At 39.2% G+C, this 14239-nt stretch overlaps 1 protein-coding gene across 4 annotated transcripts; it reads right to left on the bottom strand.

Moving 5' to 3' along the window:
- Window positions 1-2948: 2948 nt before the first annotated feature.
- Window positions 2949-13231, bottom strand: ythdf3 (YTH N(6)-methyladenosine RNA binding protein 3). 4 transcript variants are annotated; one of them, XM_015384400.1, is made up of 5 exons: window positions 13208-13231; window positions 12369-12393; window positions 12046-12125; window positions 8421-10067; window positions 2949-3834 (listed from the first exon to the last, which is right to left on the bottom strand). In XM_015384400.1, the coding sequence occupies exons 3-5, from the start codon at window positions 12109-12111 to the stop codon at window positions 3811-3813; spliced, it is 1737 nt and encodes a 578-aa protein (XP_015239886.1). In that variant the 5' UTR covers window positions 12112-12125; window positions 12369-12393; window positions 13208-13231; the 3' UTR covers window positions 2949-3810. The 4 variants fall into 4 exon arrangements, with proteins under 4 accessions (XP_015239886.1, XP_015239888.1, XP_015239887.1 ...); XM_015384402.1 differs by lacking the exon at window positions 13208-13231 and adding an exon at window positions 13028-13201; XM_015384401.1 differs by lacking the exon at window positions 13208-13231 and adding an exon at window positions 12734-12803.
- Window positions 13232-14239: the final 1008 nt, after the last annotated feature.

The following is a 14239-nucleotide window of genomic DNA, read 5'->3' as shown; positions in this document are numbered from 1 at the left end:
ACTTTTAAAACATTAATGAGTTACCTTGATTCCTAAATGTTACGAAAAAACAACAATTCATGCAGAGTAAAATTATCTGCATACAACTACAGCCCTACCATGTGGCATATTTATCCCTTCAATACACAAAGTCAAAAATACATCACATCAGAGGTCTTTAATTAAATTACTGTTTTGCACATTAGAGAATTAGTATATACTCTAATTGTCTCAGCATCACAGACACAGCCAGTAATTGCTACTGCATTGTAAGGCAAATAAATGCCAAGTTCCTGCCTATTCTGTGTCTTGTATTCCCAGACAAATGAAAACAGGAGGAGAGTGGTCTTTTCAAAGGGCGCCTGCCAGAGAAAAAAGAAAGAAGCAAACCTGACAGATGCACAAATTAACACACAGGAGGAGAAAAGTCGTAATCCAAAAGCCTCCTATGTTATAATTACAGCTCTTTCTTGCTCCTTGAGACACATAAATGAGGATTTCTCTCACTCCCCGCTTGTATTTTCTTTCTTCATCTCCCCTCCACCTCTCACTGCACAGCTTGGAGATCTGGTATTAATTGCTTCAAAAAAGCTGTGGAAGAACAACAAGTGCTTCTCATCCTGGTATAATTGTGTCTGTAGGAATGGGAGGAGGGGGCAGCTGAGAAGACAGAAGGCTTCATTACATGGAAAACGATTTGTACTCTGTGGTTTGGCAGAAAACGAAGAGAAGCATTTGGAATAACATGATATAATGGCACACTCTAGTGGACAGACAGTAACAGGCTTCCACTGACAAGATAAATGAACACCTATTATTACATAAGGTCTAAAAGCGCATAAAAGCTACTAAGTTTATGTCCTTAAGATTTAAAATTTTTGACTTTAAATAGACAAAATAAGGATACCATTTAGAAAAACCCTTCTATGCTCAGTTGTTTTTAATTTTCAGAAGCACATTGTCTTTCACAAGTGTCATTAGAAAATGTTTCATTAATGGTTAACTATTGGCCTATGACAGCAGTTTAAATAAAGAGACTTGTTAGCAATTGATTGAAATTCACTTTCACATTGATAAACCAATATAAAATGTATGCAGCTTCCATGACCCTGCTGGAGGAACGCCTCCCTGTAGCATCATGCTGCTGCTACCATCTTTCACAATAAAATAGTATAGTTATGGTCATGTGCACGCAAATACACACTTGTAGGCTCGAAGAGTTTTGGTTAAACCCACCTGTTGCATCTTTTCCACATGTATATATGATTTTTTCAAACACCAAATGGTAACTTCCAGGGCACTCAACAATGGCTTTTATTTTTCATTGTTTCATATATTTTGTGTAATGCTAAATCATCATTCTCTCTCTGAGTCATTTCAAAATGTCGATCAGATAAAGTTTGCCCTAACGTAAATTTTTTGAGGATCTATGCAATGATTGAACAACCTACAGATCCAACACCACTTACTTCTCAATTGTAGCTATATATATATATATATATATATATATATAATCCATATCCTAACTTTCCTGTATAATCTGTACATAGCTTCCATATTTATTTTATAGCCTCTTATATGCTATACATAGTCTCTGTATACATGTAAATAGTTATATCGTATATCTTGTTGATAGAAACTACATTTTGTTGGTTTGTATTTGTGACAGTGTAATGACAATAAAGTTGAATTATATTATTTTCTATTTGTGTTAAAGGATAATAACAAAAAAATAATAAATCAGACTTGTCCAAACATTTCATAAACCAGTAGGTCAAGATTTGTTTGTGACACAACGCTTTACATAGTATAATTAAATAAGGTAAATACTCTATATATAAAAAATACTCTATGTTCAAAAATACTTTTTACTGGTTATTGAAATGTTTTATGTCAGCACCTTCGGGTGTTTGTCGGAATTAAATCCAGACATAGAAAAGGAAATGACTAAAGCATATCATTAAGGGCCCTCTGTTTGTTATGTAGTAATCACACCGTTTGTGCATCAGCGTATTTTCAAAAGTCTAGCTGCTTGGGAGCCGTCTGTTTATTCATTTTAGTTTGTTCTACAGTCAACCAGCCAGACAAGTTAAGTCATTCTAAAGCCTAACTATACCTAAATGCAGACCTAATTGCCGAAAAAGTAAAAAACATGAAGGTTTTTGAGTGGACTAGTCAGGACATCAATCATGTTAAGCAGCTTTTGCATTACTTTAAACAAGGAATTCATGTTGAATCCTTTAAATGTATCCGAGTTACAACAATCCTGAAAAGAAGAAAGGCACATCATTTCTCCCAAAGCAACGGAGAAGACTTATTGCCAGTTACTGTAAACCAACAAGGGTGACACAACCAGTTATTAAGTTTACCAGAGAAATACTTCATTCCATCAGAAAAAGATAGCTAGAATAGGGTTTTTTCCCTTAAGGAATAAAATCATTATTTGAAAACTACATTATGTAGATCCTAACTGCCTTCCGGCAGATTAAACAGTGGAATTAAAGTTTGAATCAGTTGTCCTATTAATGAATTAGACAACAGTATGTTTTTTTAAGTTTTCTAAACCTAGACTGTCCAAAATCTACTTTAAAAGGCGTTAAAACGTTATTACTTCCACCCAGATGATACATTGCAGTAAAATTTAGAAATTTACCTAAATATGCCCAGGCTTTGAATAACTTTAATAGATAATACCTTTGGGCTTAACAACCGTATATGCAAGTCATGTCCGCTTTAATTCTATTAAATATCTTTACACACTGGCCTTTCCAGCCTTCCTCTCTCCCTATAAAACACTAAAGTGAGGTGGTTTTAACAGCCTTGTTTATTTACAAGCATTTAGCAAATTGAAACTTGTGGGTGAGAGCTGCTGAATATTTCAAGCAGCTAAGACAGGATACCCCATGAAAAAGCATGCAGTGTAAAGCTTAGAGTCCATGTGAGGATATGAAGAAAGACAAACACATCAGTAGCGCTAAACATAAGTCATTTTTTATTTAGCTAGTGAGTTACCAATAGGAGAAAACCATCACATCTTTGCAGTTGATGGTTCCATTACCCATGTTGCCTTTGCCGATTAGCTGACGGTGGAGGTATCTCCCAAAGGTTCAACGCCAACTCTGGCAAAGCAGCAGGTTTTCTCCTCAGACAAAAGCACTTTAGAATGACAGAATTACATGAAGAAAAAAAAAAAAAAAAAAAGGTGCGTAAGCTGGCGGTTCATCGGCCAGCTGCATAATCATAAGCTTTTCATACACAGAAAAAAAGATACAGAAAGAAAGGGGCAAAGGTAGGACAGACCATATGATTGTGGCTCTTTTCTAATCGTTTCCTCCCAAACCCGTCTATTTTCCCTATTCTTAATCTGGAAGGACCAGACAGAGATTCTTCCAGATTGAGTAATTTTCCACATTATTAAACCTCTTCAGGGCCAGATCAAGCTCACCATATCCCAAACATTGGAGGTTATAATACAAATGAGGAAAAACATAAAATCAATGAAATCAATGACTTCTCTAGTTAATAGGTTAGAAGCTCAAACAAAAAATAATCAAAGAAGAGCGTTAGATAGTTAAGGGTATTGGCAGAGGCTGTTTAGAAGGACTGAAAGTGCTTAAAAGACAGATCTCACTCTTTTTCCTCGTGAACATGGGGTCTGATGCACCAATCAACAGATACAGGATGAGTCCAACTAATGTCGCATTCAAGCTTTTCAGATACATTGTCGTCTTGGGAGGACAGACCGCGACAGGCCCTCCACCGTGGGGTTAGGCTAATTTCATTTAAGGTCCTTCATCGTTAGTGTTGCCTAGCAGAGGACTTGCTAGAAGGTTACTGTTTATTCCTGCTGCGCTCCTGCATGAGGAGAAAGACAGAGATCATCAGTTAAGAACAGCAGAGAAAACAGATTTTCAGTTAGCATCATCAGTATGATCTAGCCTAACATACATGCATGTAATATAGTACTATATTTAAAACATTTCATCCCAGCAACTGGATCATTACATAAGACCAATAAAAATATATCCGATACATCAATGAGAGTCTAGTGAAAAGTATGTCCATGTATTGTACTGTGTGTGTATTTAAATATTGGCAAGCTAATTAAGCTTAAAGATACTGATTAATTATGTGAGGCATGAAGGACATAACCAAGAGTCTATATTGCAATAACAGCAGCCTGCGGCTGGCCTGTTTGAAGGGTCTGGTGTCTGTCATCCTCCTGCTGAGAACAACCAGAGGTGGTCAGTGTCACTTCTCAGTGACCAGAGTCCTGCATACTTTGGATGTTTCCCTGGTTCAACACAGGGAAGGATCACAGCCAGACATTTTAAGACTTTGACGACATGCTGAGGAGGTAATTCAGCTGTGTTGGAGCAGAAAAACACCTGAAAAATGCAGGACATCTGTCCTTAAACATTTTGTCAGGTGGGTTTCTGGTGATAAAATGATGATTAAAGATGATGTTTGTGGACGTGTAAGAGTGGGTCAGTGAATGAAATTTGCATCTTTTTAATAATTGCCAACTAAGGTAATCATTAAGCATTAACATCGGGCAGAAGAGGAAAAGTGTTTCTGTGTGGGGCTCCAGAAACATTGATTCAGGCTGTGCTTAACGCCTAGTAAATTGCCTAAAAAAAAACATTTCTTCACAATTCTGTTAAAGGAGCAGTAATAATCAATCTTTATACAACCTTTTCCTTAATGTTTTCCTTCCACTCTACTTTCCATTATCGTGATTAAGTGCTTTTTGAACACCTAACTTCTTTAGCAGTGACCTTTAGACTGCCTGCTAGACATCTGTCAGATCAGCAGTATTTCTCACGATTAGAAAAGGCATTAATGCTTCTGTACTAAAGATTACTAAAGCTATATTTTATTAGTCTTCAAATACTTTAGCTTTGCTAACACAATAAATTTGGGGTTCTTAAAATGCGAGCCATTATAAACAATATTATTGAAAATATTAACTCTGAAAATACAGAGACATGGTTTCATATGTAATAAAATAATTCAATTACCTACTGAAATAAATCCATATTTCAATCAGTTCAGCTTACTGAGAAGAACCTGTTTGGTTTGATATTACTTAAATGTAACATTACTTTAAAAGGTAGCTGCTATATAAATTATAAAGCCTATCACCAAATTAGGAGTCCTAAAATCCCTTCAAGGGAAATCTTCATAACTATGCGTCACTAAGTAAAGAAGTAGCAAACAGAGAGCTGTACTTGCTTAAAGTCTCTTTTCAGTACTGAAAAACAGTACTTTACCTCAACATTGACGTGTCTGAGTCTGTCTGTTCCGGTGTGCCTCATTTAGGCTGATCTAAAGCAGAAATAAAATCCAATCTGCCAAACAGTGTTCATTTGTTTAGAGTATTTTTTATTAGTAGTAGTACTGAGGGAGCACTTTCTTTTGCATCTGACTGCTGTAGTTATACCATTAGTCTGAACAGACAAATTGCTTTTATTGTTTCTTAGGTTAAGATGGGGTTTTCATCAGACGGGTTTATGCAGCAAGATTTTAATATAATCACACACGTAGCACATTAATATAGGGAATGGACATTTATCTGGTTGTCTTAAAAAGACAATCTAAGCCTCAGCTATAAGAAATCAGGATTGTGTTTATATATCTAAAAGGGAAATAACAGTTTTTCGTTTTGTCTAAAGGAGAATTTAAAGTTCATAAGCATCAACATCCAAAGAATTTAAAGGTGAAGAGAATAAAACTGCTCAAACGGTCTAAAAATTGATACTGGGAAACAGCTCCATGCATTCGTGCGGTTATCACTGTGACACCAAGCAAGCACGCCTCCTCCATGGCAACGGCCTCCCCCGACTCTAGTCTGCAGCATTGCGAGAACTACTGAGGAATGCATGCATGGAGCACAACAAACACCTGAAGGTGCTGACAGCAACAGATGAACTGCTAGAGGCCTGATCTATGGAGACCCTAAGAAGGAGACCCCCCAACCTGCAGATCAAATGCTCACTCTTTCACTACAAGTCACTACAGGACACTCCATGGGGTGTCATGGATAAGACCCGATAGGCAAAAGCTGACTTTCAGAGATACAAGAGGGGGTTTTGATGCTGACAAGAATAAATTGCCCCTAAATTTAAAATAAAAAAAAACAGTCTGATCACCACTTTCAACCAAAAGGATGGTGTTTTCAGAGTCACGTTCCTCCAATTACATTTAGGGGACTTCAAAACTGAAATGGTTATGCTGGATTTTATTTAAGGGTGTCAGAGTGTCCATACAAATGCATGCCATCTTTTTTTTTTTTTTTTTTTGAAAACAAACTAAAAATACTTTTCCTTCGACTTCCCAATTTTGCATTATTTTATGTGGGCCAATCGTTGAAAAACTTCCCAAAATGCACTAAAGCGTTAGCAGTTAACATGTCGCCCATGTATCTAGGTGAATTATTCTGGTTTTCTTGTTAATTACAAACACCTGAGTGGAAATAAAATAAATCCACAACAGAGCTAAACATACCTAAAGCATGCTTGACACATGCTAAAACTAAAAAAGCAAGTAAGAGACTACCTTTTGTTAGAAAGAGAGTGTGAAATAGAGTTTAAAGATCCAGAGGAATGCACTAACCAAATACTCGGGTCATGTTTACACTGTCAGCAGAATGCTGGCACTACTTTCTGCTCAAAGCCGAAAGTCTCACGTAGTCAGGGATAAAAAGAGGTGGATATCCTAAACAAAACATCACACTGTTCCTGCAGTGTCAGATATTCAACAGCTTGTTATAGATAGAAAGATGAATGCTATAAAGGTGTCATACGAGGAACAGTACAGGTTGAAACATATTTTACCTCCCATATTTCATTCAAACTGTGCCCTCATTGAGGATATCCATATCAGTTCTATGGGGGGGGGGGAAACATGGAGATCCAGGCTCCTGTTGTAACCAAATTCCCAGATGGCCTGTGACTGAGGACAAAACCTTGAAAAATGTAGCTTAAATGAGACCTGGAGCACAAATCAATTTACACCCTTCAAGTTCTATACAACCTACCTGAATGTTTCATCACAAATGCTTTTAGCCTACTCACCAAACTAATAGGCAACGTGCTTTTTCAAACCCAAGTTATTTTTGAATACCCACACGCTGCACAGTTCAAGTATTTCCAAAAATGACTCACTTTTAATAAAAGCCCATATATTCTCTAAAGCAAGGTTATCTCTCCTAAAAAAAAAAGGCATAACCAAGAACAAGAGGGGGAAAAAAAACACCTTGGGAAGGCGTTATGAGAAGGTGTTGTTGTGCAAGTCAGACATCTCTGAAAGGCTGGGTAGGATGGGCCAAACAACAGGCTGCAATTAACCTTGTCAGGTGAAGAGGGGCGAGGCCTTGACCTGGGACGATCCTGTCATGTAATGAGGGTCAGGGTTACAAAGGCAGCACTGCTAAGCGCTTGTGTGACACCCAATGAAACTGGCTTGGAACTGACAGTTTGTTTCCAGAAGCCTGAAAACACTGACTTGAAATATTTATGAGAGGAATCCAGTGCATATTAACAAGGTCGGCAACAAGAAGTCAATACACCATCAGTGGAGCACCAGCAGTTGGGGAAAAGAGGATGGGGGTTGTGTGTGTGTATGCGTGTGTGTTTTATGAATATTAGAATGGATGCAGAAGCACGCTACTGGTGATATCGTGATTTTCTGTTTTTAATTGCCTGAACTACCATTTGTTTTACAGCATTACTACTACTACTGGGAGATGGTTTAATTTCCCCTCTGCTAATGTTAAACTGAGAGGGCGTTTTTTGTTTTCTTCAGAACGATACCTCAGTGAGATTATAGAATTTTGTAATATATTCAGAAAAACATCTAGAAATGCAAGAATTCTAACTGTTCCAGGACGTATAACCAGCTTGGAGCTTATGTTGTTAAATATCTAATAAAGCATAAGGAGTTTGTGGATGGCGGGGGCCTTTGTCAGGAAAGAAAAAACAAGGGAACGCTAGGAATGTGGGTTATTTCAGGAACCCTAACAGTCATCTGAATGAATCTTCGCAATGTTAAGAGTGTCAGATGGCTGATGCAGACTCATGGTTTCCTAAACCTTCTCATGAGTAATGGTGAAGTGTCGATCTGCCGAGAGGCTTTGGAAAAACTTCCATTTACTAAAGACCAACGATGCCACAAGATGCTACAACCCCACGTCAAATGACTGCTTATAGCAAAAACCAGCTGGAATCCAGAAACACTAGGTGAGGTTTTTATAACAAAGTGCCTACAAACTACATCTTGATAAAATTCTGAAGGCTGAAGTCCTTAATTGCTCCTGCCTTGCAACACTTTAAAACACCTAACCATTGAGTGTTAAAAGAGCAAATGGATGAATTGAAAGTAACCAGAAGCACCATGGCGCTCTGGATGTGTATTCCCCATTAGAAACTAATTTACCTCACCTTCCTCAAAGCCTCCTCCTCTTCCTGACGTTTCTCGTAATGTGCAAAGTCGTCAAAGATTGAGGTGGTATGCTTATAGGAGGCAATAACTTTAAGCACTTGTTTGGCCTTCTCCAGAGGCACTTCCTGAGTGTCCCTAGAGTTGGTCACTGGCTTGTTGTCATTGTTCTCCAGCCGGATATGACGCAGCTGGTTGTTGGGCACATCCTTGATGAAAATCCACTTCACCTCAAACTTGCCCTTCCACTTGTCCTGAGACCAGACTCCTGCGTAGGCGTTGTAGTCCACTGGCGAGCGCATCTCGGCCACGCCGCAGAAATGCCCGCTGCCATTGACACTGAACAACAAGTACAAGGGCCCCTTGTTGCACAGCGAACGGTAGGCACTATCCAGGCGCTTGTTCCCGTGTTCTGTACTACACCAGATAGAGTACTTGATTGAACGGTGGATGTCATCTTCTGAGTAGCTCTTGATAATGAAAACACGTCCATTTTTCAAGTTCCAGTCAAAGTCTTTGGGGTTGTAGTTGTTGATGGATCGGAGTTTCTCCAGCACAGGGTGCACTTCTCCGGAGCAAGGGGAGGCACTCAGTGGAACTCCACCCCCCAAACCAAAGCCCTCACCGCGGTTCCTGGGGGCAACCCAACGGTTGGGGGGTGGGCCAAGCTGCTGAGGTGGCTGTTGATGAAGGTGCTGGGGGAGACCGGGTTGGGAAGGGAGGTGTAGGTGGGGAGGGCCATGAGACAGAGGGTGTTGGGGTGACTGGATAGTTTGGAGGTGGAAGGGCTGGTGTTGATGTTGGGGTTGGTGTGGAGTTTGATGGGGCAAGGGGTTCTGCAATAAGGGCTGAGCTAAAAGTCCAGGCTGCACCAGAGTTTGTGGGGGCATCATTGTCTGAGCTAATGGGGGTTTGTTTAAAGAGCCCTTATCATCCCAGGTACCAATGTTCATATTGTGCTTAATCGGAGGTGGGGGAATGGCGGTGCCTCCCCCAATCCCCATGTTGGCTTTGGGTTTCACCTTGGGCTGGGGTTTGGCCGGCTTCTTAGCAATTGCTGCCCAGGTGGCGGGTTTAGGTGCAGATGAATTGACAGAGGGGGGAAGATTATTGGCCGCCGTGCTGTTCATGCCCACAGAGCCCCCTAAAGGTGAGCCAACGGTTTTGGTGACAGCTGCCACCATGTCCGTACCCAGCTTTAGCCCTGTCATACCTTGCTCAATGCTGTTCAGCATCGGGACCTTACTGAGCTGAGAGTCACTTCCAAAGCCCGTCTGTCCATCAGTGATTGCCCGACCCAATGAGCTGGGTGCGTAGCCATAGCTGTTACTGTAGACAGAGCTCTGAGTTGACTGACCCTGAGAGACACTGGTACCCCAGGTGGAAAAGTCTGCACTACCAGGAAAAAAATTGAAGCCATGCTGCCCGAGAAATGGAGGGGTGTTTCCTAGGGCTCCGGGCTGGCTAAAAATGCCATCAGGGATAAAGTGTGGTTCCCCGTTGCTCATCTGTCCATAAGTAGTAAGGTAGGGCATTGGTGGATCTCCAGCTGTGGACCAAGCAGCTTCTCCCAGAGAATAAGGAAAACCGATGGATGGCGCATAATAGCTGGGCATGTAAGGATCAGACATTGGTGGATAGCTGTTACTCTGCATGATACAGAAAGACATGGAAATATTAGGCATCATTTAAAATTACCAAGGCTAACATCTCAATTTGCATTTTATTACCATTTGTAGAATATTCAGTAACGCAAAGATGCATTTCATGACTTATTTCAGTTTACCTTGATTTAAAAGGGGCATAGTTACGTTATATGTATATATATTTCTGGATGATTATGCATCCTGCAATAGTATTATACATTTTGTATGTTTTCTGTAGTTTTACGTTTTGTTTTTGATCAATTTGTTGTTAAATAAAGCATATAAACACAGACGTACTGTGAATAAGCCAGCTAGCATCTCCCAGCGGAGTTGTGAAAGTAAAGCAAAATCCAAGATCCAGTGTGAAAAAAAATGCAAAATAAAATATTTGATTTCAAAAGGGCTGAAAAATAAAATAGCACTCACAATACAGTATGAACATTTGTGTTAACCAAAAAAGGAACTAATGTTGTAGAGGCAATCAGATGTCAGACAACTAGGGAAGCAATATTTTGTTGAGTTTAATCTGCATTCATTGCAATGAAAAGGTTTAAGAACTGACCTTTTTTTTTTGTCCATTTACCTGAAATATTTCTCACCTGTGTGTGTTTAGTAGGAATGGTAATTTTCATCGATTAAAAACATGATCAAAATGGATCAAATGATGCGATCATGATCAAATGTTTGGGGGGGGTTGTATAGGCAAAAAAAGTGACTTTGACCCTTTATTGAGAAGAGCTGGTAATATCAACAAACCACTGTTTCAACATAACTTTAAAATCCATTTATTGATCAACATCTCAGAATTAGAGGATATAAATAAACTGGTCAAGAGTGACGAGAGGAAGGATGAGGCCAAATATGATAGGAAGGCTTACTTCAACATACTGCTGTACCTTAAACATCATCTTAAAGTAACTTGGTACAACCTGCATTTTAATTTAGCAAATAAAACAAATGGACTGAAACACACCCAGGTTTGAAGCGTATTACTGTGTTTGGGATGCCCAGTGTAGCACTGACCTAAATCCAACTGAGAATATTCTATTTTTTTCAAACTCCTGGATTCTATCTATCCAATCTACCTTAGCTTAAGCTATTCTGCATGGATAATGGGCAACATTTCTAAATAAAAATTAATGTTTGAGAAGCCCCAAATGAGTTGCAGATTCAATCAAGCTACTTATACAAAATACTGACTTGTTATTTGCAAAGATTATCATTTCACTTCACAATGCTGGGCCAAAAGGCATGAAGTAATCTCAAAGGACTATGTCACAGCCATGTATAATAGAGGAGAGTATTAATTTAAAAATTTAGCATGTAACAGCATTGGCAGTTCTAGACAGGGGCCAACGGGGCCAGTGCCCCTGTAGATCATGACCCGGCCCCTGTTATGAAGACATAATACTTAGAGAAATTCTAATGATAATTTTTCTTTAAAAATGCTGTTTTATTTATTATTTAAAAACAATAAGGTAATAGCTTCAGTGGTGTTGAGATATGATCCCAGTTTTAATCTGCTAAATGTTTTCTTCAAAAAACAAAAATACTGAATTTATCAGTTTATCAGTTTTTCTTGAGTTCTAATTCAAATCTTAACTTAAATCAAGTCAAAAATATGTAAAATTACTAAATTCTAAATGTATATTGACCTAACAAGACATAGAATTTTAATCAAACCTAATTGAATAGAAATTCCACTTCATGCAACTATATTATATAACATATTTGAATCCCTTCCCCTGTTTTTTATTTCATGCTGTCATGCAACACGGTAGCCCCCTGCTACATTTGGTCTAGAACCACCACTGTGCAACAGCCTCAAAAGCTGGATAGTTTGATTTTCCCAATTTGTTGCAAAATATTTAAACAGGACACTGGTTATTTTGCGGTCAGGTGTGAAAAATAATTGAGCGTGTAATTAGCTGTGGGATCCTTCATTCCAATTTAAACATTGTTCATTTTAAATGCACATTACCTGATTTGTCTGGCCGCTTATGTAAGGCTCAAAGTCATCATCGTTCACACCATCTTTTTGATGCATGGATCCGTTTTGAACTGAATTATAAAATAAAGAGAAAGAAAAGCTAATATAAGTAATTACAGGAAGCTGCATTCCCCAAACAGTCATGATGCCAGATGACTATATTTTGATCATAGGTATGCTGTGCTGTTTTGTGTCAACAATGCTCCAGGCTGCAGTTTGGACTACAGTTTAAAACAAACACTGTCAGCAAATAATAGCACAGTATATCATAACCTGCAGAGGCAAGAAAAAAAAAACTCCCACCAAAGCCTTACCTTTATTTCCTTGTCCTTTGGTTCTCTGAAACAACAAAAAAGAAAACAGAGGATCTTAAAACACAGTTAAAGAGCATTTGACTCAGTGAGGGCTGCAGCCCGGATGTTAGCATTTTACAGCTTGATTAACAGTCTTATTAACCGGATGTCAAGCGCTCTGACAACCAGTAAACGGTGCCGCATTGGCAACCGGCTACAGCCGGTGTTGGTTCGCAGAGTGTCGGCCTACCTTTCGGCTAACAACCACCGCATATCAAAAGACTTTTTAAGCCTGTTTGATTCGGGTAGAGCGAACAACGTCAAAGTGCTGTCCGTAAAGTTTCTATTTCGCCCTGAGAGCTAGCATACAGCACGACTACACGAACCTGATCGACTGTGGTGGCAGACATCCTCCAGGAACCCAAACTGCTCGCTGTTTGTCCGCGGCTTCTATCTCCCCCCCTCCTCCCGCCGCCGCCCCCCTTTGCTTCTGCACTTCGGTGCTCCTTTCCTGGTTCGTCTCTCCCTCTCGTCCAATCAATCCGTGGACGTTACAAGGCGGCGCTTTTTTTCTTTTTTTTTTCTTTTCTCCCCTTCCCGGGCTACAAACTGGCGGCGACAAGTCTTTTCCAACTGCTTCAGGCGACTATCAGTCTGAAAGTAAATAGAATATCCCTTACTATTTCCACAATGGCGGATAGACTCTTTACTCCTGCTTCCGTTCAGACCTACTGCTCCGTGACCTTCCGCCTGTGACGCTCTGAGTCATGTTACAAACGAACCCTCCACATGACAGTCACAATCACGCAGCAACTTCTCTACTTCCGACCTCTTCTTCTTTGCTGCGCTGTTTCACTCACCAAGTCAACAAGCTGCCTACTAACAGACACAATCCGGGTTTTTTTGGCTTTAAGCATCTGTCTAAACGAAATTACACACAGGAGCGTAAAACTGTAGAACTGTATGGAAAGCCAGAAGTGCCAAAATCCATACATAAGGCGGCAATTCAGTGAAAACTACATTAACAAATCTTTAAAAACAACTACAAATAAAAAAACAACATATTCAAAACCACAAAAAATATATTAGAATAGAAAATCCATGTATTGTCCCAAAATGGGGAAATTCTGGTGTTTACAGTAACAAAAACATTATAGAAAAAAAATGGTCACACAAATGTGGCCCTTAGACAAAATGTATAAGAATAACAAACTAGTGAAGAGTTAAAAATTAAACAATTAAAATACTGTACTGTAAAGTGTTTTAACAAAATGAATGCTGTGCACCAGGAGAATAAAACAATATACAGCTGTGGACCTTTTTACAATAATGGATATTTGAAAAGATGTCCAAAATGACTAAGATAGTAACTGCAAAGTCAGCAGGAATGTTACAACTTATTGAGGTTGTTGGGAACAGTGGCGGTTATAAAGTCTTACAGCCGCTGGTGCTGTTGAAAAGAACAGTGACATTAATTTGAAACAAATGCAAATAAAAAGCAACAAATATTAAGAAGAAAATTAATCAAATTAACTTGAAGCAAATAATATATATATATATATATATATATACAACAGCATACTAAAAATCAGAATGGCAACCTATCAGAATAGGTATGTACCAGTGGGGAAACATGGGACCTTGCTGATTGGACACCGGCACTGATTTCAAACTGGAAGTTATTCTCCCTATGCTCGCTCATTCAACATAGCCAGCATTTCCACGTTAATTTCTAAGCAGCCAATCAGATGGCGGCAACTCAGTGCATTTAGGCATGTAGACATGGTCAAGACAATCTCCTGCAGTTCAAACCAAGCATCAGTATGGGGAAGAAAGGTGATTTGAGTGACTTTGAACGTGGCATGATTGTTGGTGCCAGAAGGGCTGGTCTG

The sequence above is a fragment of the Cyprinodon variegatus genome, unplaced genomic scaffold, assembly GCF_000732505.1.
Source record: "Cyprinodon variegatus isolate N-32 unplaced genomic scaffold, C_variegatus-1.0 Scaffold311, whole genome shotgun sequence".
NCBI classification, from domain to species: Eukaryota; Metazoa; Chordata; class Actinopteri; order Cyprinodontiformes; family Cyprinodontidae; genus Cyprinodon; species Cyprinodon variegatus.
The sequence above is the reverse complement of the archived record's forward strand: the minus strand, read 5'-3'. Positions and strand labels throughout refer to the sequence as shown.